The sequence below is a fragment of the Branchiostoma lanceolatum genome, chromosome 10 (assembly GCF_035083965.1).
Source record: "Branchiostoma lanceolatum isolate klBraLanc5 chromosome 10, klBraLanc5.hap2, whole genome shotgun sequence".
Lineage (NCBI taxonomy): Eukaryota > Metazoa > Chordata > Leptocardii > Amphioxiformes > Branchiostomatidae > Branchiostoma > Branchiostoma lanceolatum.
Genome location: NC_089731.1, coordinates 15939858 through 15967341, shown reverse-complemented (window position 1 = coordinate 15967341; position 27484 = coordinate 15939858). Strand labels below are relative to the sequence as shown.

General features: G+C 42.8%; 3 protein-coding genes and 1 long non-coding RNA gene across 4 annotated transcripts; 2 read left to right on the top strand and 2 right to left on the bottom strand.

Annotated features, from left to right (window-relative positions):
- Window positions 1–8900: 8900 nt before the first annotated feature.
- LOC136443705 (uncharacterized) lies at window positions 8901–9939 on the top strand. Its single transcript, XR_010757194.1, has 3 exons — window positions 8901–9006; window positions 9169–9245; window positions 9829–9939. It is a non-coding gene; the product is annotated as an uncharacterized lncRNA (long non-coding RNA).
- LOC136443704 (uncharacterized) lies at window positions 9241–13181 on the bottom strand. The gene is made up of 14 exons (XM_066441054.1): window positions 12774–13181; window positions 12399–12654; window positions 12119–12230; window positions 11794–11909; window positions 11435–11568; window positions 11297–11329; window positions 11043–11181; window positions 10735–10931; window positions 10542–10622; window positions 10302–10427; window positions 10075–10173; window positions 9865–9939; window positions 9634–9739; window positions 9241–9355 (listed from the first exon to the last, which is right to left on the bottom strand). The coding sequence occupies exons 1-14, from the start codon at window positions 12864–12866 to the stop codon at window positions 9285–9287; spliced, it is 1638 nt and encodes a 545-aa protein (XP_066297151.1). The 5' UTR covers window positions 12867–13181; the 3' UTR covers window positions 9241–9284.
- A 1499-nt stretch (window positions 13182–14680) lies between these two features.
- Window positions 14681–19494, top strand: LOC136443500 (ATP-dependent helicase wrn-1-like). Its single transcript, XM_066440769.1, has 7 exons — window positions 14681–15278; window positions 15809–15911; window positions 16650–16761; window positions 17298–17511; window positions 17814–18071; window positions 18450–18521; window positions 18807–19494. The coding sequence occupies exons 1-7, from the start codon at window positions 15054–15056 to the stop codon at window positions 19467–19469; spliced, it is 1647 nt and encodes a 548-aa protein (XP_066296866.1). The 5' UTR covers window positions 14681–15053; the 3' UTR covers window positions 19470–19494.
- On the bottom strand, window positions 15937–25840 carry LOC136443499 (uncharacterized). The gene is made up of 11 exons (XM_066440767.1): window positions 25728–25840; window positions 23903–24947; window positions 23401–23569; window positions 22842–22930; window positions 22199–22483; window positions 21810–21918; window positions 21506–21631; window positions 20928–21198; window positions 20390–20617; window positions 19490–19901; window positions 15937–17481 (listed from the first exon to the last, which is right to left on the bottom strand). Exons 1-10 carry the CDS (start codon window positions 25754–25756, stop codon window positions 19493–19495), a joined length of 2760 nt encoding a protein of 919 aa, XP_066296864.1. The 5' UTR covers window positions 25757–25840; the 3' UTR covers window positions 15937–17481; window positions 19490–19492.
- Window positions 25841–27484: the final 1644 nt, after the last annotated feature.

The window sequence follows — 27484 nt, the reverse complement described above, 5'->3', positions numbered from 1 at the left end:
TCTGCAGCATATGATCCACTGCTCACAGAGTCACGTGTCTCATCTGCATAACGTGACGTCACAGAAGCAGTGGATTGTTCATTCCTTGAAAAGGCTAGCTGTTCAGTCGAAAATTTCGGGAGGTCCAATTTATTGTGTTGGCTTTTACAGTTTAAACTCCATTCAGAATGACTTCTACCAACACAAATGAACTTTCAAGTGACTATTTGCACTTCATTGTGTACATCTCTGTCTAAGCTACCCGCATACTAAATATCATGGTGATACGTCGTTCAGTTATTCTGCTTAGAAGATTTTCACAATAACGCCGCTGCAGTTACAGCGCAAGCTGCTAGGGGGCCTACACCTACACTTCTTTATTACATCGCAAGTTATCTGCCACCCAAAAATCAAGACCATATCACGCCCAGGTCAAAAGATACAAAACCGGAAGTTCTGCTGCAGTTCCAAGGTCACATACCAGGAGGCCGAAATTTTCCTTGAATTTCGGCTTCACAACACCCATCCACATGACAAATATTATCGTAATCCATCAGTAGGTTCTTGAGTATTGCTGACTACAGTAGTGCGGAAATACAGACACACACACAGGCACACCCAGAACTTTATCTCTATTGAACATGGAGATAATAATTTTACCTGTATGGCGACCCCTTTAACAGTGCAGTCTTGTGAGCTTACTAGATCTGACAGTGCAGTGGCAGTGGCGAATGTCTTGAAAAATTTAAGAGATTCATCATTAGTCGTGATTAGATAAACATATTACACGTGTAGTTACAGAACAAATAAGATAATTAGTACATGACGACACAGTTTACATAATGTCAAAAGACCGATGATTATGACACAAAAGAAGTGCTTGGCGCGTGAGTGGATTACTGTATATGCTATACACTGGGGGGGAAAGACCAACATAAACCAGGCCAACCAAGGACATTTTAATTGTATCTATACTTCTACTTATACCTATTGATTGACAACACATTTTCGATCGATACAAATGTCCCTTAGTCGTCGTAGCTAGATTGACATTTGTATAAAGGAGGACTTGGATCGGCCAGGCATAGCCGCTCTATGCTAAATTCCCAAGATTCCAGACGAAATCTGAGAGATTCAAGCAATGATCTTTATCATTCAGTTTTAATTGAGAGAGTCAAACGTAGAATGAAAGAGGCCAATTACTCTTTACACACCGATAATGCTCTACCTTGAAGTTGAATTTTAAAAGACTGATTACGTTCAGGAGAAATTGCATCGAAGTTCCGAAAGATAACGTACATTCAAGGCCTGTTTGATCATGAAAAACACACAAATGAAATTATGATCCTTTGCAAACATTGTAATTTGAAACTATTTTATCAGAAGTATTGGACGCATTGAATATTGGAATATGAAAGCCCATGCACTTACAATCTGCAAAGGTCTTCAAGAAGACCCGGCCGAAGACCCCACTCCCCAGGATGTTCTCTCCGCCGACTGGGTCGCAGAGCTGGTCGGGGTCGATCCTGGGCAGGTTGGGGCGCGGATGTACACTCAACTCTTTGTGCATCTCCCGCACCTCCTCCTTGGCGGCCTGCAGCTGCTTCTCCAGTTCCATGCGGTCCACGGCGGCCTGAGCGTTGACTCCCGCCGCGGTTTGCTATGCCTCCTCCAAGGCGGTCGCCTTTTCCCGTCGGAGGCTGTCAACTTCGGCCTGGAGATCGTTGATCTGCCTCTTCATCTCACCTGCGGCCTGTTCCGTAGCCTTCGCGGCGGTTGTGTTGGCTGTCTCCGCCACAACCACAGCGGCCTGCAAGTTGATGGTCATTTTCGTCAAGTTGGATGCACTCTCGGCCGCCGCTGCTGCATTTTTCTTCGCGACCCCGGTCACCCAAACCAGGCAAGTTGTCTTGCCCCTGTTCTGCCGTTTCTGCTTGGTCTTGTCGCGGTTCGACACGTCGTAGTCTTGAATCGAATGGATGATTGTCACAGATGTATAACTTGGTACTTGTATTGTCGACTGGATGAGTGTCACAGACGAAATGAAAGACTTTATCAGGTGTAATGTAATCCCGCCGCTCTATTCTGATGCAAATTATTTCGTGACGTCACGAAATAAACAACGCAATATCTTGCCACCAGACTTTCACAAAACAGACAAGATGGTGCCAATCGACTTGAAGGGTGTTGAAATTGACGGGACACCCCGAACCACAATCCCACATTGTCTGAACAAGATGTAAGAGTCATATATTTACAAAGTATTTACGCTCTACATAGCAGAAGTGAAGCTTCGTGATCTCATCTTTCAGTCCATCTATGTAATAACGGATGTTCTGTAGCTACACTTTTGTCAAGTCAGTGACCTTTTTCTGTAACTGCACAACAAACATAACATTTTGAGTCAGCAGCAACAATAGGCATCACCAAAACTTCTACTGTTGTGGGTTTATTTTCGTAACCCCTACTCATGATTCGATCTGCCATGTTCATGGCAATTTCGACAAGTGATACCAATTTAGTGATGGAGCAACTCATATTTTGTGTTACCCTATGTTAGGCCACACCAGCTTAATTTTATGGAAGACATCTGCGCGCACACTGGCATCCTGGTTTCCATCATGACCACAGTTCGGAGTAAAGGGCACCTCGGCATTAGGTCCGATGCGGTCGGTAGGTAATATCTCACACTTCACGGTGTTCTGGTACTGGTGCTGTACACCCCGCACTGATTTCTCGGTTGTCGTCTGCATTTCTTCGTCGTACTTTTTCCAGTAGAACTTCTTAAGATATTTGGTGGCTCTCAACGAAAGATAGCGATGCTATCAGATCCAAACCTGTGAACAACAGAAAAACAAGACCGGCTCTCCGGACCTGCTTGTTGTTTTTCTGTCAGCACAGACTCATTTGGAGACTGATTATACCATAAATCAACATGAGATGATACGCCGCACACAACTGCACATGGTCTGAAATATTTTTTTTCTGCATGAAAATTAATGTTATAAACCTTAAAGGTTTTTAGAACCTTTTGAAGCAAGATATTAACCATTATTTGTCTAGCATGAGAACCTTTTAATCTTTCTGTGTCCTTTCTTGTTTAAAAGACTGTTGGATAAAAAGGCTTGATAGTGTAGAAATGTTAGACTCTACCAGTCTCCCCCGGTCGCTGGGAAAATAGTAGAAATTGGCCAAATAGAGTCAAATGTTTGAAGGGAGTCAGCTACGGAGAGAGGGTCAAATTGGCAACCGAGGAGACTGTGAAAAGTCGGCAAGTTCTTTGATCGGCACTAATCACTATCTAATAGGTGCCAAGTAGCTAAATGATCCTTTTATTGCTCTGCAAGCAGACCGTGACAGAACAGACAAGCCCAGGACAATTGTAACAGGAAGTGCCTTGTCCGTCATCAGAATTCGTTTTGCCCATCAAAACAACACTCTAAGGCGCAGTTTACATTACGTTTTTCGCGTCAGCGTCGAAATTTCCCGCTGTCGGGAGGCCGCTGTCGCGACGTCTCTAGACACACCGCCCGGAAATCTGACAGACACCTGCGGTGCTTGCATTTCGCCATCTTGTAGAAAGTATCGGGCGTAAGCATAACAAAAGCAAGAAACAAAATTGTATTATTGTACAACGGTAGACGGCGTCTCGAGCTCCCCGCCCGTATTAAACTACAATGCAAAGCCTTGTTTATGTGTAGATATTCCATGTTCATCACTCGTAAATGTGGGGAGGGGGGCACAAGTACGATAAATATATCCGCAGGGAAATGAATGCACGGCACAAAAGTCGCCGCGGATCCTGCGAATCTCTCTCTCTCTATATATATACCGGGGATCTAAGTAGACTTACAGTATGCTGATCATCGCGTGCTTTATGCTAATCGCCGAAACCCTGACTGCCGCTGACGCGAGCCCGACGTATTCTCTTTAGACGGAGTTTGAAGTTGACGGGGACTCCCGCTGTGCTGACGGGCGACGGCTTCGAAGCTGACGGGAGAAAATTTGTTGACAGCGGGACTACGTCGACGGGAATTGTCTTTACACGGGGTTCCCGCTGTCGCCAGTGGCGCTGACGGCAAAAGTATAATGTAAAGAGAGCCTAACACGTTGGGTTGGCCAAAAATGAGACAAATCTTATTGATATTTGTTACAATAGTCGTACCTTGAAGAACTTGTAACATGTTTACTAACCTTCGCTGATCGACAAGGCAGAATACGGGCTGTACTGTTTCAAAATGGCACCCAAGCCGCAAGCCCAAACCAAGGAGATTAAACCTCCTTGCCCAAACCGCACGCCCAAGCCGCTAGTATCTACCAGACTAACCGCGCAGGCTATAGGGAGAACATTTGCCGGGGGACTTTTGCCGTCTCCGTAGCCGACTACCTTCATACAATTGACTCTATTTTGGTCAATTTCTACTATTTTCCCAGCGACCGGGGGAGACTGGTAGAGTCTATTGAAATATCTTTAATGGTAAAGAACAGCAAATAATGAGAACGAAGTCCAGAACATTCCTCGGTTGCCGATTTGACCCTCTCTCCGTAGCCGACTCCCTTCAAACATTTGACTCTATTTGGTCAATTTCTACTATTTTCCCAGCGACCGGGGGAGACTGGTAGAGTCTATTGAAATGTCTTTAATGGTAAAGAACAGCAAATAATGAGAACGAAGTCCAGCACATTCCGTAAAATGACGTCCGGATGGTGTGTACTTCGTGTGTATTTCTGATATTCTATCCAACTGTCGAATAGAAAATTCTTGTTTTAAGGTAGGGTTTTTATAGCCTGTTTTTATACAAGCTCTCGGCCGGCGGTTACTGACCCCCACCCTGGGTGCTGGCGGCCACAGGACCGGCCGGCCGCTAGGAGCGCGATTTGTCAGGCTAGGGTTTTTACAGCTGAGAACGGTCGTTTTTATTTTTTGTCCCTGTATCAGTGTGTTTGCCTTTCTGTCTATATGTTTCTACTTTTTCACAGCTTCGCCTACTCATGATAATGCAAGAAGCTACAGATCAGTTGTGATTAGGGGTGGGTACAGATACAGAAATTCAGGTCAGGTCCAGGCCTAGAGGATCAGGTCCAGGTCCTGACCTGATTATAGTAGTGCAGTAGTACTATATTATATTTTGAGGAGCGAGACACAAGTACGGGTCCTGAGAGTTCTACTAATTCTGCTCAAATTGCAAACTGTTAATGGATTTAAGTACGCGTGGTTTTCATGTCGCGCTAAGGGAATAATTGAGTGTTCGCGGTGGTTTTCATTTCGCTGCAGTGTTATAGTCAGATACTGCTACGACATTGGACGAAAATGTTCGCGGTGGTTTTAAGTTCGCGGTGACCTTTTTGTAGTCGTTCTTCCCCGGCATTAACCTCGAGTTGTCAACCCCTTTCCATGAAGTCTTGCACTTGTTGTTGGAGTCGGGACCGTGCAAGAGCACGTCTGTTCTTTTTTGTGAGCATTCATCCATCCGTTTTTGGTAATTCCAATTTCATTGGAAAGTGTACTCATCATCCGATACTTCTTCACAACCTTCCCAGATAGTGCGCTTCTGAAGACTCGTTTTCCGTCTGTCCTCTTTTTCTTGTACGACTCCCTTAATTCTGAAGTGAACACATTTGAAAACAAAAGTTTCCTCTGCGATAGCCCAGCCTGGCGTATCTCAGAATCAGTTTTGCTGCGTGGTGTTGATACTTAAGGTGCACGGGGTGCTTTGAGTCTGTTTCCTTGTCAGCCTTTCGATCCTTTTCTCAAGCTTCCTTTTCACTTGCAGTGCTTTTTCTAGCTTGTATTGCACCCGCTTTACTCTACTGCTTAAAAACACCCATGCTTAAATGTGAAGAATATGCTGTATACTAGTGAACCTTTATGTACATAACCCTACACTCTATTTCTGGGTGCATTGGTGCACCGTCAGTTGAAAATGAAGTGCACAGATTCAATCTTGGGTGCACAAAGATGCACCTGTACCCAGTATTTCTAGTCCTGTGGTCCTTGTACTGTACCACCATCATGGGAGTAGTTTTAAAGTTGCGCCTGTAACAACAAGAAAACAGCAAGAAGGCGCACTTGTCTCCGACATGTCCGACGGTCCTGTTAACAAGCTGACCACTTTACTCCGAATGGATAGGTCGTGCTGGCCGCGGCGAGTCTCTCATACAACTAAACAAACGTAATCACATCCCCCTCGCCAGCGACAAGTTATGGCACACCACAATTACGGCCGCAGTTTTCTTGTGAACTCTGATGCTGACGTATTTTTTGTAGTACATGGCAAGTCATACGACAAGCCGGCCAATACTCGCATTGTGCGTCATTATGAGTTGGCAAGTTCCGGAGTTCGGAGGATTTTTTTTTTTTAGAACAGACGAAAATCAATGTGCGCGCGGATGTCATCTATAAAATCAAGTCGGTGTGGTCTTGTCGTTTAAACCATCGCAGATCCGACGAAATTCTCCAATTCATTCATCGGTCTGTCAAAAGTGTTTTCTTTTGAAGTCCATTTCAGTTCTCCAATCGAAATTTCGCAACACCGCTTTAAAATATGATTCACCCTCATGAAACTCCCATCGGGCCGTACCCGGAAATTTGGGCCGTACATACCCGCTAAAAATAAGGGCCGCACCCTGAAATTCGGGCGCACCCGTTAAAAAATCGCGCCGTACCCGCTAGTTCGGGCCGTACCCTGTTCTTTTGGGCCGTACCCGATGGCGGACATCGCCCGGCCACATAACAAAGCGTAGTCGCGTGAAAGTCGCGTCTAGATACCCTGCACAGTAACGGTAGACACTGATCCCTCGTATACGGTATGCTTTGGCAGACATTCCTGGCCAACTTTCTGCCGAGTGGCATTGAACAAATCGCGCCCAGATTTGAGAACACTTCAGACTGTATGGTGAAGGTAGTGCCTGGAACTGAAACAGGATGACACTCAGGCTACGAAACACATTTCAAATTGCCCTTCAACGGACAAGAACGAAACGGGTTGATAATAGAGGCCAAATTCTACTCTTAATGTCTCCACGTTTGCAAAAAAAAAAGAAGAAAACTGCTAGTGCTCTACTCATCACAAAACCTACTCATAACAGAAAAGGTGGGATCTTTCGGCTTCCACTGCTCGGAACAAGGAGGTTTGATTTAACCTCTTTGCTCGGAAAAATATGCCTATTATAGTACAGGTAAGGTATCATACAGTACAGGCATACACAAATTCACATGGTTACGTTCATATAATATGGCACTGACAGGTCTTCTAAAACATTGCTTCTAAATCTACTGTAATACATAGGATCGGCTTCTTCTCGTCTTGTGAGTCTTGTGAGTCTTTGTGATGTTAGAAATATAAGTTGAGATGGACTTGTTTAATCAAGGAGGTTCGATTAAACCTCCTTGGTTTAGTATTGTATGGTCAAAACGCATGATAAAAATGAATGTCTCGATATGAGACTCATTGATTGAAAGCGTGGAAACGTTCCCATAATATAATTTAACAGAACATTTCTATCGTTGCTATATAAAGTGGACTGGATATTTTACCTCATTCAAGCACTACAAAATGGCCCGGTACAAGAGCGCTATGTTTGGGTGTATAGCAGCAAGCCAAACCAATTAGATGACGTGCCCCTTGCCTACTCCTACAATACCATACATGGCCATGTAGGAGTGGCTACCGCCCGTCCTGGGAACAGCCGCGCGTGCCCGCAGCCGGCTCAGAGGGCATGGTGATTGACAGCCTACTGCCCCGGGCTTTCCTGACCTCCATTCCAAGAAAACATTTCCCACACATGGTCACACGTTTGTTCATTGTAGTATACTAGTAAAGAATGGCAGGATTCCCGTTTGGTGAAGATTTTTTGGGAGACAAAGACTTCGGGAAAGTCTTATGGACAAGACGGAAGCAGCCACCAAAACTGTGGAAAGTGGAGGATGTAGTGCAAGAGGAGATTAGAGATGAAGGTGAAATCTGGGTAAGTTACCACGTGTACTTTGATACTTCAACTGTCTTACATGCCGTCTTCCCCAACATTTGGCTTTTAAGTAACATCTTGGGATACTTAGCACAATATACGTTTAGAGTGATACCACGGTAGTAAGGAATCATAGAAATAAGGCAACGTTTTGAGAAGGTGTGGCAATTTTATTCAACCTTATTCTGGTAAGTAGGTCCTCTCCTCCTAAGTAGGTCATACATGACACATGTACTGGACACTGAGCATTTATTTCATAATCCATGAAAAAGACACTTGTGAGAAGATCGTGTTGGAGGGCAAAAGTTTACTTACAAATGGTGGAAATTATGTACAAAACCTTGATATCATTACCTGAGAATACACACAATATTATTTGGCAGGTGAAGGTGAGATGGGCAGGGAGCTGGCCAGGGCAGCAGCATTCTTGGGTCCCCCTCCAACAAAACCCAGAGTTGGAGGCCTACCTTCACCATCACAGGGAGGCCACTGCTCTGGGGAAGGGAGCTGGGGGGACTCAAGAGGACCCACCCTGTATCCAGTATTTGAGGACTGCAATCCTCACTGCCATAGGGCAGTGCAGCGACAAGGCTGGCCAGTATACCAGCAAGGCCAGCCTGACCATCCCCTTCCCACGGGCAGATTTTGATAAGGTATATATATACACAAGTCCTTTTTTGCTTCCATTATAGCAATATATACATTATTACAATATCATATAAACATAGATTTACAATACAATTTAATAAACAGAATGTTGTTTGCTCTTAGCCACCTGCATTTTTCTCATTTCAGCACTTTCGTCAGCTGAGCATAGTGGGTTGGATGGCAGGAGTCTCTGGGCAACCAGAGACATTCTCCTGCCATCCAAGGGAGCTCATCCCCGTCCTAGGCAGAGGGTGGCATCGGAAACCTCTGAAGTCATCCTCTGTCGTCCTCGTCACAGCCGTGCGTGTCACCTGGGGCTACAGACCAGTGGTCAGATATGACCACACTGCTTGCCCCAGGTGCACGCACAAGAGGGCTGAGAGGCTCAGGCCACCAGAATGCTGTCCAAAGGTAATCATATCTATCAAACTCACATACATAACAAACAACATTACAATAATAAAAAAAAACACATTCAATACATAATCACTGCTTAAACAATCAGTCCATACAGACAGTATTCCACAAAATACATGTTTTCTCATTCACAATTATATGTTTGAATATTTACAGGAGAAACAACACATTGACGACGGCTGGATTTCCCTACTGCTTACAAGAGAGCTGATAAACACCCTCCACCCAAACAGGTACACTATAAGAGTATCTACAGTACTGGTCCCTTCAAGTTAAGACTCGTCATCGTCGTCCTCTTCGAACCGTTCCACTTCATCCTCTTCCAGCACCTGCTGTTCTTCTGCTAAAAGTTAAAAAAAAAACAGTTTATCAATCTATACCAGATTAATGGCATCCCACTCATTCTATTAGGGGCATTATTTTGTGATGTGTACAGCAGTGAGATTTATGGAACAGCCAATGTTTAATGTCACCCAAGTAAAATGAATGACAGGCTGGAACACTATATATGGATGATACACAACAATTCTACACTCTTTTTCTAGTGTGGAAGACAGGGCAGCTACATGTAGTTGAAATATAATGGTACCTAGGTAAAATGGTATTCCAAATCTGACAAACCTGGCAAGGTGGCTTTTCGCTGGGAAGCATTTGGGCCCATATTAGCTTTCGTCCTGTCTAGGCCATTGAGCACGGCAAACAAGTCTCTGTTTTCATATTCCATAACCTGTAAAAATCAGATTTAAAACGTTACAATTTGCACTATTTGTACAGTATGGTCATTACAATTTGTGTCTTCTGTCACTTGCTTCACAGGAAATGAAAGGAAATGCAGTGCAGACATCATCATACCTGTGTTGTCCATGTGCTGCCCCTGCCACTCCTCTGGCTTCCGTGATGAAATCTCCGGTTTTGTGTGTGGTTTTTCTAAGCGGAAAATAACACTTGTTTTTTAATTATTTTTACATGAACATATGTACATAGTAGAACATCTCAAAAGTGCAAACAATTGTATACAATTAGTTATCTCTTACTAATTCAAATGTAAAATATAACACATACCTGCTCAACGCTTTCACAGGAGAGATCATTGATGAACTTATACTTTGACAAGAACTGTGGAATATGGTACACCAAAGTATGTATATATGGTGTAACATGCTGAAAGAGGTAAAACAAAGGAAATATAAGGATTAATATTCTTGGGCAATAAGTAACAGTGACAACTATTGCAATTGTAATGGTTTCAAATCAGTTTTCTGGCTACATCATTATGTGGTTTAACTTACTTCATCAAATGTAGCCAGGCGGAAGAATTTTCCCCACTTGACCGCCTGTTCCTTGAAGGAAGAAGGCGTCAGGTAGCCCTCCTCGCCTGGGCTAGACTTCATGGCCACTGCCAGCACCTCAAAGTCCTGTAAATGTCAGCATATTGATTACAGATGGATAGCAATAACATATGCTGTGTCTGCTTTCGATCTTGAATTAGAATTACAGAAATTGGAGCATTAGAAGTGGATATAGCTTACTTTCCACAGTTGGATGATGTTCGCAACTATGAGAATTGGGTTGGACTCCTCATCATCTTCTTCATCCTCTGGAAGGGGAATCTGAAAAAAAAATTGTTTCTACTATTCAATACATGTATATGTGAACAGATGCCAAAACTAGGTATTGACAAAATCTCCACATACTGCATAGTACCAAATTTTTCCCACGTACCTGATCACTTTCGAGGAACCTGGATAACCTCTCCACAAGAGCAGCCTTCAAGCCAGTTTCGGGCAATCCATGTTTTCGAAGCTCGACCTTAAGCTTCGCCACAGACAGGCTGGCTATAGTCAGCCCTCTAGGGCTCCACCTGTCTGTAAGCACAGCATTAAGGTTGAGCTTCGCGAAGACTCGCTCCAGTTGTTTTGCTGTAAATGAAATCAGTGTTAGCCCATGTCTCTGCGAATTTGATACTTTAGTTGGGAAATTTGATTGAAATGTTTAAGAACATATAAAACATACTGGGTCATCAACCGTACCATTCAGCTGCGTCCATGTTTTCACTGATCCCTTCCCATCGTCTCCAGCCCCTTCCATGATTCTGAAGGGCACGCCAATCTCCTTCATCGCCCTCACCAGCTGCTCTATCCTCCGCTGGTTAATCGCCCACACAACAACCTGTATTTAAGGTAGAATTCACATTATGATGCTATCAAGACAGTGCTGAAAAGTCATTAGTACATAGCACAAATATCAAATTGAAAACAACATTGAAAAAAGGTTGTTTTGCTACCTGATTAAACATCTTGCCCCGGACTCGCATACCCTGTAAAAGGCATAAGGTTTAGTATTGATATTGATATTTGATAAAAGAAAGAAAGAAGTAACATTTCAAAAATCGATTATCTACAAGTTCCCACCAAATACATACACAATGTAGAACGTCTGGAACAATGACTTCAGATGGCAAGTGTAGTAATGGTGGCAGAATATGCCCCCTGTGGTCTCTCTTGCCAATGTATGTTGTGTGATCCCCAGGGCGCCTCTGTATGTCCCAATCATCGACTGTGCAGATAAATCAGAAATGTGTATCATTCTCATGTTTTACCATACTTTGTCATGTCTCAAACATTCAGTTTGAAAACACAGTAGAAGATTGCATTTAGAAATCTAACACCATGGTATATCGTAGCCGAGATTTTTGGTCAGCTAATGTACCACAATGTATATATGTACAGCATGGAAACATCTTCATATATAAGATATTGTAACATGATTATGGGTACTTACTGTTGAAATTGCAGATTTCCTTCTTGGTGCAGTGGCACCAAATACAGAAGTTCTTGCTACTCGCCTGGTTCAGGCCCAACAATGTTGCTAGGAACTTCCAATCTGCTGTTAGGAACCTTGAATTTGCACAGGGAGAAATCATGTTTTGATAAACCATGATACAAAAATTTGAATATCCCGATTTGTTTCTTCAGTGGCAAGCATACTTTCCAGTCTAATGGCTACTACTTGCTGTATTTTGATGATAGACTTCTAAGTTTGTACACATGGCAGCAAAAAATACATGAAATCCATCTACTTAGTAAAATCAAGAAACACTGCATACCATTTGACTTTGATGAGCTTATCATCAATGACTAGGCCATTCTTCCCAATATCTTCTATTTCCTTGTAAACAAGGGCTGCGGTCCTCTGCTGTGTATCGTGGTCCTCTCCTCCTAGGAACATCAAAGGATACGTAACATTATTGATCGCATTGTGTGTTTTTTTCATTCAATCAAAACGTTTATGATGAGGCAGGTGGGCTTAATTTCATCCAAACTCCAATTCAGAGCAGGTTGGCAAGAGAGGTTTTATGTATGCCACAAATGTCTTAAAACTCTCACCTTCGTATACAAATATGCAGGCTTCCTCGTCTATGGTGTGGTGCAGCTGGGCACTCTCCGTGTTCTCATCGATGGTATCCCTGTTTGGGATGATCCGGAGAGTGCCCATAACTGCACCAATCCTGTTGTTCCGAGTCACCTGTCTGCCATCTCCAGAGAATCGAACAGATATTTGGTCTCCACAATCTTTGTGTTTTGGGTGGCGGAGAAGGAAGGTTAGCAGCTCCCTCACTGACCGCCGCGCCATGTTGCATGCCTACAATGCAGGAAAACAGATAAACTGAAGTGAAATGCAATTGTGCAGTTTTTGTTAAGATGCGGCATGGCAATGTTTTGTCACAGGAAATTGTTGACTTTTTTGAATAGTAATCTTACCTCTTTGTCTGTGGTGATTCCAATCATCTTGTTCTGCTCTTTCTTCTCATCCCCAAGTTTGTACAGAGGTGGCACAGTCTCTGGGGACATCATTCTGATCTCATGATATCCCACATCAGAAATGACAAATTTGTCCTTGATCCTGAGCCACTTCTGTATATGCAGGGTTTTCTCAGCTGGTGTTCTCTCTCCATGCTGAGGTGGGCCTTGTGGTTGGGTGTTCCTCTTTGGCCAGGTGACCTTGTGGGGTTTGTCTTCACCTTCTAGTGTCAGCTCCACCTGTGTTGCAGATGGACTAAGTTTTAGAAATGATATTGAACCTGGTTAAAATGAATATCACTATCTCCCCCATATCTGAGCTTATCATGAATAAACAAAGGTTCAAACAAACAAAATCTACATTAAAATACATATGGCAAAGTATGGTTTTCCATGATCAGGTAAGGCTTGAATGTTGAGAAATGATGAGGATCTTATTACCTTTGCTCTTTTAACCTCCGAGTTGAAAGAGTTAAACGTTTCAAAAAGCCTCTGTTGATAAGTTTCCTTTCTCTTCCTAGCCCCTCTCGGCTGCAGCTGGCTAGATGGTGTCTTTGAGCCCATTTTACGGTGACTTCTTACTCTGGACTTGGCTTGGGTCTTCTTGGCATTGATCCTCTCCTTGAGTGCATTTACTTCTCTAAGATGTTCCTCTTCTTGAGCCTGGAGTTGTTGTATTAAATCTGCAACTCTTGCTCTCTCTTCTCGAACTGCTCTTTCTGCATCTTCGCCATTTGACCTACATTCTTCTAATCTTCGTTCAAAATCCCTAGCTCTCTCTTCTGCGTCTAAACGTTTCCGTCTCTCCTCATGCAGAGCTGCCTGAGATGCTTGTGGAGGCTGTTGTACTGGAATGTACAACACTGGCCCCTGCTGGTACATCTGTTGCTGCTGTTGTTGTTGCTGCTGCTGTTGTAGTACATGTTGCTGCTGTTGTTGTTGTTGTTGTTGCTGTTGTAGTGCATGATGCTGCTGCTGTTGTAGTACATGTTGTTGCTGCTGTTGTTGCTGCTGCTGCTGTTGTAGTACATGTTGCTGCTGTTGGTGGTGATGTACCCCACGTTGCTGGAAACCTCTGATGCTGAAGTTGAAGAAGTTTGATGTGGCGTATGGCTGTCCTGGTCCAGGATTTACTTCAACGTCTCCAGCCATTAACAGTAACCATAGGATAACAACGCTGCAACTGTAGCGCATTTTGTAGTGATCGTACGCCACAACAATAGCTTAGAATTAATAGAAAAGAACCTCTCACACGCCAGAATATCTAAGAGCAGCCACTTCCCACAAAAACGTTACCAGTTCTGTCTCAAAATGCGCGCGCAATCATGTCTGTCTGCCCCTTTCGTTACGAGGTCACAACACTTGTCAGTTATTCCTTCCCAGGACGGGGAAGTATACTATCGGATTATTTCTACAAGAACACAAATGCATATAAGTACCTCTTATACTAGTAGCTTGTTGGGGAGGGGGGCCGCTAATCTTTAGAACAAATCACAAGACCAAAGTAATTAAACGATATTTTTGCTTTATTAAATCAACCACTCAAATCCAAAGACTACGTTGTATCCTCCAGGGTTCAATCAGCGGTCTGAATCTACGTAACACTTACAAAAAACACTCACATAACTGTAGAAATCTTACCAAAACAACCCGGGCGGCCATCTTGTTCACGTGGGTAAAATACGTCATTATTTCCCTGTTCAACAACCTTTCCCTACCCATTTTCCTTAAAATGGAATGGTCCGTAGGGCCGGGGGATTCCGCGTGCCACATTAGCATACCCAGCCGGGCGCGCGGGGCAGGCCCAGGAGGGGCTCAGGTCAGCCGCCCAGATGTCGGCTGTCAAGACTCGTGCCTTAGTTACAGTAGGTACTCTCCAAGCAGAGCTAGGGTTTCGGCTGGTTTTTAACGTGTTTTTAGGCGTTTTTGTCGGGCCTTCTACTTTGTCATCGTTTTTGTTGTGCTCCAAACCCAAGCTCTGCCGGCAGACGCACTGATCAATGCCTAATAAACCTAATCACTCTAACACATTACAAGCGTTTCACAAGTAAGTGCTAAGCGTGCCAGACCAGGGACGGGAATCTCTCCCCCCCGCGCCGCAGAACTTCCGGCCCGTCTAACGGTCGTGGCCACTGACCCGAATCTAACGGTCTCTGTGTCACCACCAGCTGGGCTGCGGCATTTAAACCTCTTCTGCGTTGTATTTTCGTTTGTTTTCGTACGTTATTTACTTACCTTCAAATGGAAGGAAGAGCCCAGCGAGCAGCAAACGACCTCTGGGGTTTCCCAAGTCTAAAGGAGTCTCAACTCGAGGCCATCTTGGCCGCCGTGTCAGGAAAAGATACGTTCGTTGGACTCGCGACCGGCCACGGGAAGAGTTTATGCTATCAAATTCTTCCGAACATTCTACTGCAACCTTCCATCGTTGTTGTGATATCTCCTCTCATTGCACTCGTCAAAGATCAGGTAAGTCATATCAGCATTAAATACTTACGAAATGTTTGATACAAATACATACAAAAACGTTACGACGCCGTGCCGACTGCCGTAGTTTAGTAGCCGTAGTACGCCCCCCTCCCCACTATGCCGATACATGTAGATACATTGTCTCCACTTGATCGAAACTTCGAAGATTTTTTGGGGGGATATAGCTGATAGGAAATAGTAGGAATAAGGATGACACTCTCAACTAAAAAAAAGGAAGTTCCCCCACTTTTCCTAGTAACTGTTTTTTCTTCCAATTTTGTATTCCCTTGCGCACATGAATAACAGTGATGTTTTTCTGAATGGAATTAACTTACTGCTACAATGCTTGCTGCTACATAGAATTATACTGTTACATAAATAGAAGAAGTTCGCCACTGACATTATAATGGATTGACACTTTGCCATTGTATGTTTGTTTTGTCTATACCACTGAAAAAGTAACTGAAAACAATGTACTGAATTAGTATTACTGAACATACTCTTTATACATAACGTTTTTTTTATTTCAGATACACCGATATGAGAGATCCTCTGGGTATAAAGGAGTACATCTGAAGACACCTGAGGATATTCTACGATATATGAACACACCGCAGGACAATGTTCGACTTGGTAAGCAACGCAAATACTGTATACATATTTGGATACAAAAAGACTACTGTGTATTCTTTTATCCACACCACAGGTTTACGATTATTACAGTGTTACCACATCAGTTGGTTTCAGGTATGACAGAAAAAAAATGTTCAAAAATAACGTTGGATAAAGTGGTACATGGTCTTTTTTAAAACGTGTGCTGGTAGGTCCGTCTGTCCTCTTGAATTGAGTAGGCAAAATAAAAATAATTCAGACGAAAAACAAACACAACCTTTGCACTGGACACAAAAAGGATAAACACCTGAGTCATAGATACATTCTTCAATGCATTACATGTGCTTCGAATGAAAACAAACACAACTTTGGCATTGGTCACAAAAGGATAAACACCTGAGTCATAGATACATTCTTCAATGCATTACATGTGCTTCGAATGAAAACAAACACAACTTTGGCATTGGTCACAAAAGGATAAACACCTGAGTCATAGACACATTCTTCAATGCATTACATGTGCTTCAAATGAAAACAAACACAACTTTGGCATTGGTCACAAAAGGATAAACACCTGAGTCATAGACACATTCTTCAATGCAAACAGTTACATGTGCCTCGAATGAAAACAAACACGACTTTAGCATTGGTCACAAATAGGATATGAACCTGAGTCATAGATACATTCTACAATGCATTACATGTGCTTACAAGTTTGTGTAACACTAATAAAGTAACTTAATGTGACTTCCACCACAGTTTTCATGGCGCCAGAGCAAGCTGTTTCACACGAGGGAAGGCAGCTTGTACAGAACCCTCCCCTCCCGATAGCTCTCATAGCTGTGGATGAGGCACATTGCATACATGAATGGTAAGTTATTAATATTACTGACAAAATAAATTATTGCTTTACTGTAAAGGCTGGATCACTATTGCATCTGTTGAACTAGATAAGAAATTAGATATAGCTATCTTGGCTTGCCATGGTGGGAATGAAGTAAAGCTTGGGTCATGGTACAGAATAAACATTGTGCCAACATGTTTTCAAATCTCAAACAATCTTCCTTGTGTGATCCATGATACTTTTACACAAGTGATATAATGAAATTTTGTAGAAATTTTGGAATAAAGCAATAAATGAGCTAGACAGTTAATAGTTCAAGAGGCTTAGAAGCATGCCCACTGACACAATTTTGCACTATAACACTTGTCTTATGGTAGTTATACATGAAACTGAAAAATAAAGAATGCAAATACACAATATCAAATCATAATGGGGGGGAGGGGAGCTCTAAAAATAGTTGCAAAAGCCAACCTTCTCTATAGTTCTCTTCTTTTTAATACTCCTAGAAGTCCTTGGAATTAATATAAACAAAATGAAAGTGTGCATGTTATTTCATCAATAAGGGGTGATGCCTTCCGGAAGGACTTCAAGGAACTAGGCAGCCTCCGTGCCCTCTTGTCTCTGAAAGTGCCATTTATGGCCTTGACTGCCACGGCTACCCCTGCTGTCTTGGAGACTGTGAAGAGCACCCTCCACATGGACAAGCCCGTCGTTGTGAAGGGCAGCTTGGACAGGCCTAACATCCACCTTCAGGTGAAAAGCATCAAAAGTACAAAGGTAAGTTTTTTTGCTCAAACATTCAAATCTAATTTATCTGCCAACTTTATGAAGGAAACAGTAAAACTGACATTAAAAAAGGCCTCAAGACAATACCTATGCCTTATGATCTTTGACAGCTTCTTTAAGAAGAGTTATCAAAAGTTTTAAAGACATGTGGAAAGGGTCAATTGCTCAACTCCTCATTTGAAACTATACAACCATGATTAAGTAAGGAATAAACAAAAGTATACCATGCACTCTGATACTGTTATGTTGTGTATGGTCATGTTACATGCCAATTTTTAACCTTTATCAAACAGGGAGACCTCCAGCCTCTAATCCAGCACCTGGTCTCTGCTGAGAGGGTGGAGGATGTGAAAAAACACCTTGTCTACGCTGGCACCAAGAACAGGTGCATGGAGCTGTGGAAAGTCATCCGGAAACCATGCAGTCATTCAAAGAGAAAAGTAGTGAGAGCATTTCATGCTGAGATTTCCACCAAGGCCAGGGATGAGATCCTGGAGGGGTTCAGGATTGGCACCATAAGAGTGGTGGTGGCCACTGTTGCTTTTGGCATGGTAGGACAATACTTTTTTAATATCTTAGTAGGAAATCATGTGGTGCTTACACCAGAATAATGGAAAATGGTAAATAGATTCTGGTCATTCATCACATGATTCCTACCTAAACTTTTGTTAGTTTTAAATCTGATTATGTTAAATTTTGCTGTATTAGCTAAAAGCAGTTTCATAAAGTTCACCCCGCTTCCTGCCTATGACCTTTTGACCTTCCTCTATATCAACTGTTAAAAGCACCCCATGCCCTCCATATGATGTGGCTTCTTGGATAGGAAGCAAAAACACAAACCCACAAACTCAGTCATCAAAAACAATACTAGAACTACTAGAATGAACTATTGTGTATAATGCTAATGCATACTTATGTATGTCACACAGGGCATCGACATTCCAGATGTGCATGGGGTGGTTGTATACCATGTGCCCACTACCATTGGGCAGCTGTATCAGGTAAGTTGTACCAGTATGTACGTATATGTATAACCCATGTATTTATCCTACGTATTGAAATTGACCTCTGCCATTTCATAGCTTTTTTTCAATCATTCACTGTTTGAAATGTGATCAAGACTGGAATGTTTAGTGTGATACTAAGAATACCAAGCGAAGAACAACCAGGAAACAAGCATTTAAATTAACATGGCCATAACATAACATTTTCTATAATTTTTTTATAATTTTCTTTATATCTCACCTAAGAAATTACCTGAGACAAACGATTGATTTTTGTTTCAGGAAATAGGGAGGGCTGGCCGAAACGGTGACCAGGCTTGTGCTACCATTTTCTATGGTAAAGCTGACTTCAAGCAAGCAGACCAAGAGGTTGTTTCCTTTGCACAATCCAAGGGCTGCCTACGAGAGGAACTACTGAAACACTTGGGCCAGGACTTGGAGGATCAGCCTGAAAACTGTTGTAGCCCTGAAGATGATCAGATCGACCCTGAAAATCCAAGTCATTTGAACTTCATTTTCTCAAAACGTAGAAATGTAGAAAACGATGAAAACCAGGAAAACCAGGAAAAACCAAAGACGGCCTACAGAAAACAGCGCCAGGACACGGGAATGAAAGACCAGTTAATAGCCAAGCTGAAAGAGATGCGGGACGAGTGGTATCGGGAGAGGCCAGCACTTCGACTTTTTGGGCCAGAGGCGATAATGGCTGAGGCGACAATCTCTAGTATCTCATCAAAGTGTCGTGCCATACACTGTTACGAGGACTTCCAGAAGACCAAGGTCAAGGGAGTTCCAGAGGACAAGGCAGAGGAAATTCTGGCTGCCATCAACCAGCTCTTTCCAGAGGCACCACCACCTAGGGGCCGCAGAATAGCAGTGGCAAGAAGACGCACCAGGGGTCCTGGTGTCAGGAGAGCCCTGCAAGACATAAGCAATGTAGCATAATGATATAGTATAATACATACCTTTTACTCATCCATAAGCAGAGCTAAATCCACCTCAAGGTCAGGATCCACCTCCGCGGCGTCTGCGGCATCTTCCTCATCGTCTGTATCTTCTTTGTGAAGGTAGTTGTCCAGCCATTTGTCCACTGTGATGCGTTTCAATCCCTTGCTGACAGGATCGTCAAACTCTTTGCCAAAGAACAGAACTCTGCCTGGAGTCGGTTGGTACACTAGCCCATCACTGATCTTCTGTCTCATGGAGCGTATGTCAGCCTCAGCGGATGGTGAGGTGTGGCCAACTGTTTGCCTTGCCTTGAAGACCCTGTCACAGAAGCGCCTTGCCTCGTCGATGAGAGGCACGGCCAAGGAGACCTCCTTTGCATGGCGCAGTGTTAAGTGCCCACCTGAGGATTTCAAGACTTTCTTCAGGAGCCTGAAATCAAAAACAAAAAACTGCTTTAGAAGAATGTTTGTTTGCAGAATTTTTCTCTCCATTGCCTCGCTTCTTGTGTGGAGAGAAGAATAAAAAAGGAATGTAACATGTCACGTTTCATACACTTAATTTTTTCTTCAAAAGGATATGTATTGTTATAGTTTAAACGACTATGTTAATAATGTAAATGCTATGCAGATGTAAGTTCATGTTAAATCATAATGTAAATATTGTAAATTGTGAAGTGATGGTGCAGCTGCTCTATGGAACAAAATGCATTCTGCATTCGAAAGTCCATTTTGATATCTATATATGTGCCAATATAAGTTTGGGAACTACTTTAACTGTGTGCCCCAGTTATGTTAGGTTGCCTGTTGAAGTTTCTTGCATTCAAACTTGATACTGAACAAACTTGGCCAAAATCATAACTCATACACTCTTGCCAGAAATTGTGTATATGTAGTATAATAAACGTATAATAAACTTACTTGTTGTAGTGCTCAACCAGCATGTCTACTGGTTTGCCGTGCCCTTCTCTTGAGTGAGTGTTCACTCCACGGTTGTGTGTCAATACATGAGCCGTTCTTGGCGACCAGTCAGCCATTAGATTGGCAAGGTGATTGGCAGCTTCAGTACTGTACTGCGTCCGTTTGGTGCCGAGGAATGTTGGCAGCCACCACCGCCAGTGGGCGACTACCGCTGGGCCGTCTTCATCCCTGAAGGAAACACATATTTGTATGTTAATGTGCATGTTTTCTATCATCTGGCCCAGACTTGGATTTGAAATCATTCATTCTTTAAGCTCTTTCTGAATGACAAGTAGACTGTGCACACAGTTGCTCACAAGGAAATACAAAACTGCTTTATAATGACTGGTCAGAATGCGCAATAAAGCAACATTGTCATCATAGGTCACTGCTCTAAGCGAAAGCTGTTTTTATCAAAGCAATCTGTAATAATAAACCACAGCATGAGAACTCAGACAATAATGCATAAAATCTTAAACCACAAAACAGGGCTTCTCACCTGATACACTGCCGTAGATCTGTGTACAACATCAGATGGTATAGTAGTGATGTTGTACACTCGAATGCCGCGTCATCTACCCTGTCGGCTGAACATCTTTTGAAGATGTATTTGGCCAGGAAACTCTGGACGAGGCTCTCCAGCTCCTCTTCCGTCATCTCTTCTACATCTTCGGAGGGACTCCCCATCTCAAGATGCTGAAGGAGTGCCGCCTCAAGGTGGGCCTCACAAGCGTGATGCAGGAACTCGTCCAACGGATTGAACTTTTTGCCTGGGAAGAAAAAAGCAAAATAGATATTTTATTTTATTTCATTCAAAATAGATATACATGTATTGTCATGAAAATACATTCACATACCCTTATATGGGCATGACCTCTACATTACTTGTTGCAGTGGCTGCAGAACACATATGATAGATGAACTTACAAGATGAATAAACACATAAGACAGATGAACTTACAAGATAATGATAACTACAAGGATGCATGCACAGTAATAATAACCAGCTATGTGGAATTCTGTGATTTAAATGTATGGAGAAAATGTAAGGAGAGAACAAAATCATAGAGTACAAACCTAGACTGTCAACAGAACGTCTGTTCACCACATCCTTCAGATGAGCCAGTGAGCCTACATTTTTGGGCGATGACCAGTAGGCCAGAGCGATACATCTCGCTGTTTCCCACAAGAAGTGGAAGTCACCTGTGAAAATATTATTTGTTGATAATAACATGTATTTCAGCTGGTTGCATTGAATGGAAACATGGACAAAAAGTGGTGGCAAGGAAAACTACTGATTAATTTGGAGTGTTTCCATAAAGACCCCGTAACCTTATATGAATTTCCAAATGCACCGGCACAAATAAACATCTCATCTCACCTGGACATTCTTTTGCCCATACCAGTCTCTCCAGTCTGTCCACATCATCCTCCCTCAACCTCCTTGCGCCGCGAATGTTTTTACAAGTGGCTTGGTCGCCAATTACCTCCTAAAGACAAGTTATGAAACCAATGTTATATTATGCATAATGGGGTATTCTTACAGGAATGGTGCCTAAAACAAATGTGCCTAAACAGTCATACTCATAGGCATTTAAAACTTACAGGGTTGTAGGTTGTCCACAATAGATTTGGAAAATTACAGACAAATCAAATTGATGATGAAGAACCAGGGAGTATATATTTACAAAACAACAGAAAACATCACTGACATTCATGGCATCAGTCACAATATAGAAATTAAAAAAATGATCTAACTATATATCTAACCTGGTCCCAACAGTTATCCGCAGACATGCCTGCCTCCTTAGCAAACTGCCGAAGTATGTGAATATTGTCTGCCGTTGTAGCCTCATTTGCTCCCATCAGCTGCACCGGCCTGTAGCTCGAGGGAGGACTTGTCCGCTTCTTTGGTGGAGGCCTCTTGTGTGCAGCAAATGCTTTGAACTTATTCGAAAGCAATGCCTTGATCCGGGCACCGAATCTCTTCTCCAGCTTGTCCATTTCCTCTTCATCGAGGAGAATGTCCTCAGCCTTAAGGTCCCCACGTCTTCCCTGTAAAAATGTATCAACACATGCCTTTGTACAGTATGAATCTAACATAGAAATACACGTAAGTGGCCAGTGTGGAATCACTAGCACAAGAAACATCAGACATCTCAAGTCCTGCGGGACGCCGCTATATATGGGTTGCACATTATAAAGCCTGTATGTGGGTCCCGTATATGTACAGGTTGGAGGTATATTTCATCACACCGCAGTGAAACCCACCGAATGCGGAAGTAACTATACCACAGCAGGGCAGAAAAAGTCGAGGAAAAATGATCTTATTATGAATTTAAAATCATGACATGAATTGCATCGAAAGGACAGAAGAACAATGGTTAACTGCTCAGCTTATTAAAATTCGTACCCTCGGTTCTCTTGACAAGCCCTCATCAGGAACGTGTCTCACTGGAACCGTAATCCGAGAGGTCCAGTTCTTCATCTCAGAACGATGACCTATAATAGTGAAGATAAACTAGATACGTAAACACATGCAAACTGGTCCATGTACTGACATGACTGGACTTAAATCATTATGTGAAACCACATGTGAAATAGAAAATAAAGAATTGAAATCACTTCCTGATACTTGAGCCTTGAAATAATACACGTTTGCATTGAAAAGGTGTTTGCATTCTGAACACAGCAGAAACAAGCTGTAAGATACACTATATATAGATGCTCAGGAATGAACAATATCTTTCTATCCCTTTCTTTGTGTTCATCATTTGTAACAAACTAAGTGTAGTAAACTAATTAGTGGACAATAAATAAAAAAAATGCACACTTTGTCACTGTTAACATGTATGTCTTACAAATGCTCATACATTCTTATATGCTATGTTACATGGTCACAAGTTCACTATAAATGTGAATAGATAAAAGATATCAAAAGTATTCTACTGTAAACAATTTTTACAACATACCCTTTCGCACCTGCTGGACCTTCACCATAATGTTCACATTGTCATATGCCCAGATTTCACCATCTGTAGGTAATGGCTCAGCCATCTCGATGGCAGCATTGTCTCTAATGATTCGCCACACGTTTCTGGACGACACCCCAACGCCGGCATGGTTCAGGAGAGTCAATAGCTAGGTAGAATAAAAACATTACACTTAGATTATTATCTTATCAAACACTACTCAAATTAGACAACAGTTAAGAACTAGGCTTCATCATTCTTTGTCCAGTCGATAGTAATTCTTGAACTCTTGAGAGCTTTGGTTTGCTGTTTACGATATAACTGTCAAACAGATCTATAGTTTAAGAGTGAAAAATGTACACATTGTCTCACAGCCATTGTAAGAATAGCTTTCCAGTGAGCTAGATACATTTCCATTTTCCAAAGCCAAGCTGACTTTTGATATTTCCAAATCAAGACTAATTATACAAACAAAAGAAAAAAATGAGTAAAGGTTACATACCTGGTCATTACAGGTCCTTGCCAAATACCCAAGGGTCATGATCGTCTGTACTCCTGAGGTCCGGTGGCTGCGGTGATTGGCGATTGTGGAGATGATTAACATGGCAACGGATTCTGATCTTTCCCCTGATGCTCTTATGTATGTTGGAGATGTAAGTGTTCCAATCAGTCTATGAAGGGTTGGAGCATGTGTCTCGAGGTAGACTGTTGTATCTTCCACGCTAAAGTTCCGGATATCTGTAATTGTTTTCACTGGTTTTGACAAGGGACTGGTAGAGGAACATAGTGCCTTCATTTCCAAATTAAGCTGGTTATCTAGGGTTACCGGATTCAGGAGAGCAGCTGCTTTCCTTGCGTCAGAAAGCTGCTCTCTCAGAATCCGGTTTTCTTCCAGCAGCCTGACAACATCGGCATTCTGTAGTGTGGCAGGTGTGGGAATGGCACTTGGCTGGGATGGAGATTGAGTCCATGGGAGAGGACCTGCAGTTGGCTGGGATGGAGATTGAGTCCATGGGAGAGGACCTGCAGTTGGCTGGGATGGAGATTGAGTCCATGGGAGAGGACCTGCAGTTGGCTGGGATGGAGATTGAGTCCATGGGAGAGGACCTGCAGTTGGCTGGGATAGAGATTGAGTCCATGGGAGAGGACCTGCAGTTGGCTGGGATAGAGATGGAGTCCATGGGAGAGGACCTGCAGTTGGCTGGGATAGAGATGGAGTCCATGGGAGAGGACCTGCAGTTGGCTGGGATAGAGATGGAGTCCATGGGAGAGGACCTGCAGTTGGCTGGGATGGAGATGGGGCCATCCATGGAGTTGGACTGGAGGACTGCAGATATGGCTGGAATCTTGTGGACGTGGTGCGGGACGAAATACCTCTGTATTTTGGCTCCTTGGACCCCCGTCCTTTATGCATAACAACATTGGGGAATGCTTGCTTCAGGTGCTTCCCAACTTCGTGAACTGACAGGTGAAAGTCTGACAGAATGACAACAATCTTCTGTCTGGACACTTCCCCAGAGGGGTCTGCCATGAAATTCGTTGTCAACCTGCACAAATAATAAAAGGGTATCAGTCATCCTGCCTTCATTATGATATAAAAACAAACTATATAAGAAAATTTCATATGTCCATGGGTACCATTTTGTATTTGATTTTGAACCAAAGGTAGAAAGACATGTACATTTTCACTCAATCGCGGCCTGCAAACCATCCTGGAACTCTATCTTTCACTATTATTTCTTTATAGTATATTTCTTTGATATCTATTCATATCTATTTCTTATATTTTGCAAAAGAAAAATGTACCAATACTGTACATAACGTTATCAACATGTAAAAATGTCTGCTAAATCGGTAACTTTTTCTGTTTCCTTTTTGTTATTCACAAGCAAATCACGATTCTTCATGACGTTTCTAACTGCAGTTACTCGTATACGAAAGCATCATGTAATCGCAAAACATCTCGACACGGCACACAAGTTATATACAGTACAACAGAGCGCCATTTTGAAGAAGAAAAAAAACTTTCCTGTGTTCATTCCATACGTGATTTTACTTCATTAGCACAAAATGAAAAACACGATTCTTCCGGGCTAACGGCCGATTCCTATACTAACAGCTCTCTAACTGTAGTTACGTGTATGCGAAAGTATCGTGGAATCGCAAAAAATGTCTCGATACGGCACAATACTATACGCAGGGCGCCATTTTTTTTTTGGTGGGGGGGGGGGGGATTCCATGTTGTTGTTGTTTCCCTAAGTGATTTTACTTCATTACAACAAAAGGAAAAATCAAATAACGGAGGACAAAATCTATAAAATACATACCTTCTTCTAATACCCTCGTCGTACGCCATCTGGGGTTTCCTAAAGCCTCCTATGCAGCAAAGTTCGTTGTTGTTGTGAAACTTCACCTCCGATAATCAATCTGCACAAGACGCCATGAGGGATCGCACTCAACGTAAAGGACATACATAATTGTTGTCCCATTCTTCATACATTTAGCAAAGACTCGGGTAATTTGATGCAAGTTGAAGTTAAAAACTTTATTATATGTTTTTATTACATGTGTTTTATTCGTAACAGAGAATATCTTATACATTTTCTTGTGAAGCATTCAATATATATGTACGTTAGCATGCGATCATCCTGGCTCGCGGTCATCAGAGGTCGTTGACACATCAGCCGGCCGCATGAATAGGCAGTCAGCGGGTGGCTGGCGCGGCCGGGTGGAGGCGGCTCTGCACTTCCCGCCATGTGATAATCCCGGGCAGTAAAACAGTTACCGCTAATGACAATCTAATGGTTCCCGGGGAGGAGCACTGCCACCTTTCTTCAATGGAAGTAAATAGGTTTGCCCCGCCCCGAGGTCAGTGCCGGCAGAGCTTGGGTTTGGAGCACAACAAAAACGATGACAAAGTAGAAGGCCCGACAAAAACGCCTAAAAACACGTTAAAAACCAGCCGAAACCCTAGCTCTGCTTGGAGAGTAACAGTAGGGTCAAATACAGGGGTTCTATTTTGTAGTGTTACAAAATTGACAAATTCTTTGCTCCAGAGGTGTGCGGATGTGCCTTCCTGATTCGACACGTAGTTTGTGACTGCTGATTCGTAGTTTGGTGATATTGGTTCTAGTGTCAATACTTAGTCTAGAGTTTATTGTTCCCAACCGGTATTTTCATGTTACAATTTACATGTGCTTCCAATAAGCTTTCAATTACAATATTTTTGCGGGCTTTTTGTTAAGAACGGAATTTCGAAAACCCCTAAACAAGCCTCGTGATGTTCTTATGCAAGAAGACTCTACCAAATACCCTCCCCAGACAGAACGTACAAATGAGCCGCCAGAAAATAGTGCGGCACAGACAGGAGACCTCCGATGCATATGTAGATACTTCTTACCATGTAATTACCGCTCAACTATTGTCTACTGTTGTGTGTAATTAAAAAGAAAAAAAATCTGCGGTTTTGCTTTTCACTTGGAGTTAAGTAGAGTTCCAGATGTTCACGCGCATGGATACAAAGCAAGTCACTTGGTGCGTTGTGGAAGGAAGCGTGCATTCCAGACTGGCCATTGTGCGGTGAGGTAGGCCGGAGCACCACTTCGCATTTCGTCGTGTTGGTGTCTCTTATACTGTGTCTAAAGCTTGAGCAGTTATCGTATAGTATGGCTCTGTTTATACTGGGTTAGTACAATGTCTTTAGAAGCTGTAACTTCAGGGAAAACTCGTTTTTCTTAAGGGAATACGACGTCCAGACGATGGCTTTATGTTGGAGGAAGGGAGGGTTCTGGCGTTGAAGAGGTCCGGGGAAACGTTCGATATTCTCGCCAATTTCAGCGTTATATAACCATAGCTTGTCCTCTGTGTGGAACAGGGAGGCTGAGAAAAATGTGTTGGTGTTTTTGTGGATATAAACGCCAGTTTTCTGTTAGCGAGTCCTATTATAGACATGCGGACCGGTGTGGCATGGTCAGGCCATACGGCTTCTTTGTGTTCTCTGGAACAATAGATTAGATTCACGGAAAAGTACAGCACGTGGGTACAGTGAAGTTTCTACTTCGGTCACCTTAGCCTCCAGCTCGGT

What these genes read in the sequence shown, in the direction of transcription:
- LOC136443500 (XM_066440769.1), top strand. Translation starts at nt 15,054, where the DNA reads ATGGAAGGAAGAGCCCAGCGAGCAGCAAACGACCTCTGGGGTTTCCCA. An exon ending in TTGCACTCGTCAAAGATCAG is followed by an intron (nt 15,279 to 15,808) that starts GTAAGTCATATC and finishes TTTTTATTTCAG; the next exon opens with ATACACCGATATGAGAGATC. An exon ending in CCATTGGGCAGCTGTATCAG is followed by an intron (nt 18,522 to 18,806) that starts GTAAGTTGTACC and finishes TTTTTGTTTCAG; the next exon opens with GAAATAGGGAGGGCTGGCCG.
- LOC136443499 (XM_066440767.1), bottom strand. Translation starts at nt 25,756, where the DNA reads ATGGCGTACGACGAGGGTATTAGAAGAAG. An exon ending in GCTTGTCAAGAGAACCGAGG is followed by an intron (nt 22,484 to 22,841) that starts GTACGAATTTTA and finishes ACATTTTTACAG; the next exon opens with GGAAGACGTGGGGACCTTAA. An exon ending in GATCTACGGCAGTGTATCAG is followed by an intron (nt 20,618 to 20,927) that starts GTGAGAAGCCCT and finishes TGTTTCCTTCAG; the next exon opens with GGATGAAGACGGCCCAGCGG.
- LOC136443704 (XM_066441054.1), bottom strand. Translation starts at nt 12,866, where the DNA reads ATGATGTCCCCAGAGACTGTGCCACCTCTGTACAAACTTGGGGATGAG. An exon ending in ACATCATCCAACTGTGGAAA is followed by an intron (nt 10,428 to 10,541) that starts GTAAGCTATATC and finishes TGACATTTACAG; the next exon opens with GACTTTGAGGTGCTGGCAGT. An exon ending in GCCTGGCTACATTTGATGAA is followed by an intron (nt 10,174 to 10,301) that starts GTAAGTTAAACC and finishes TACCTCTTTCAG; the next exon opens with CATGTTACACCATATATACA.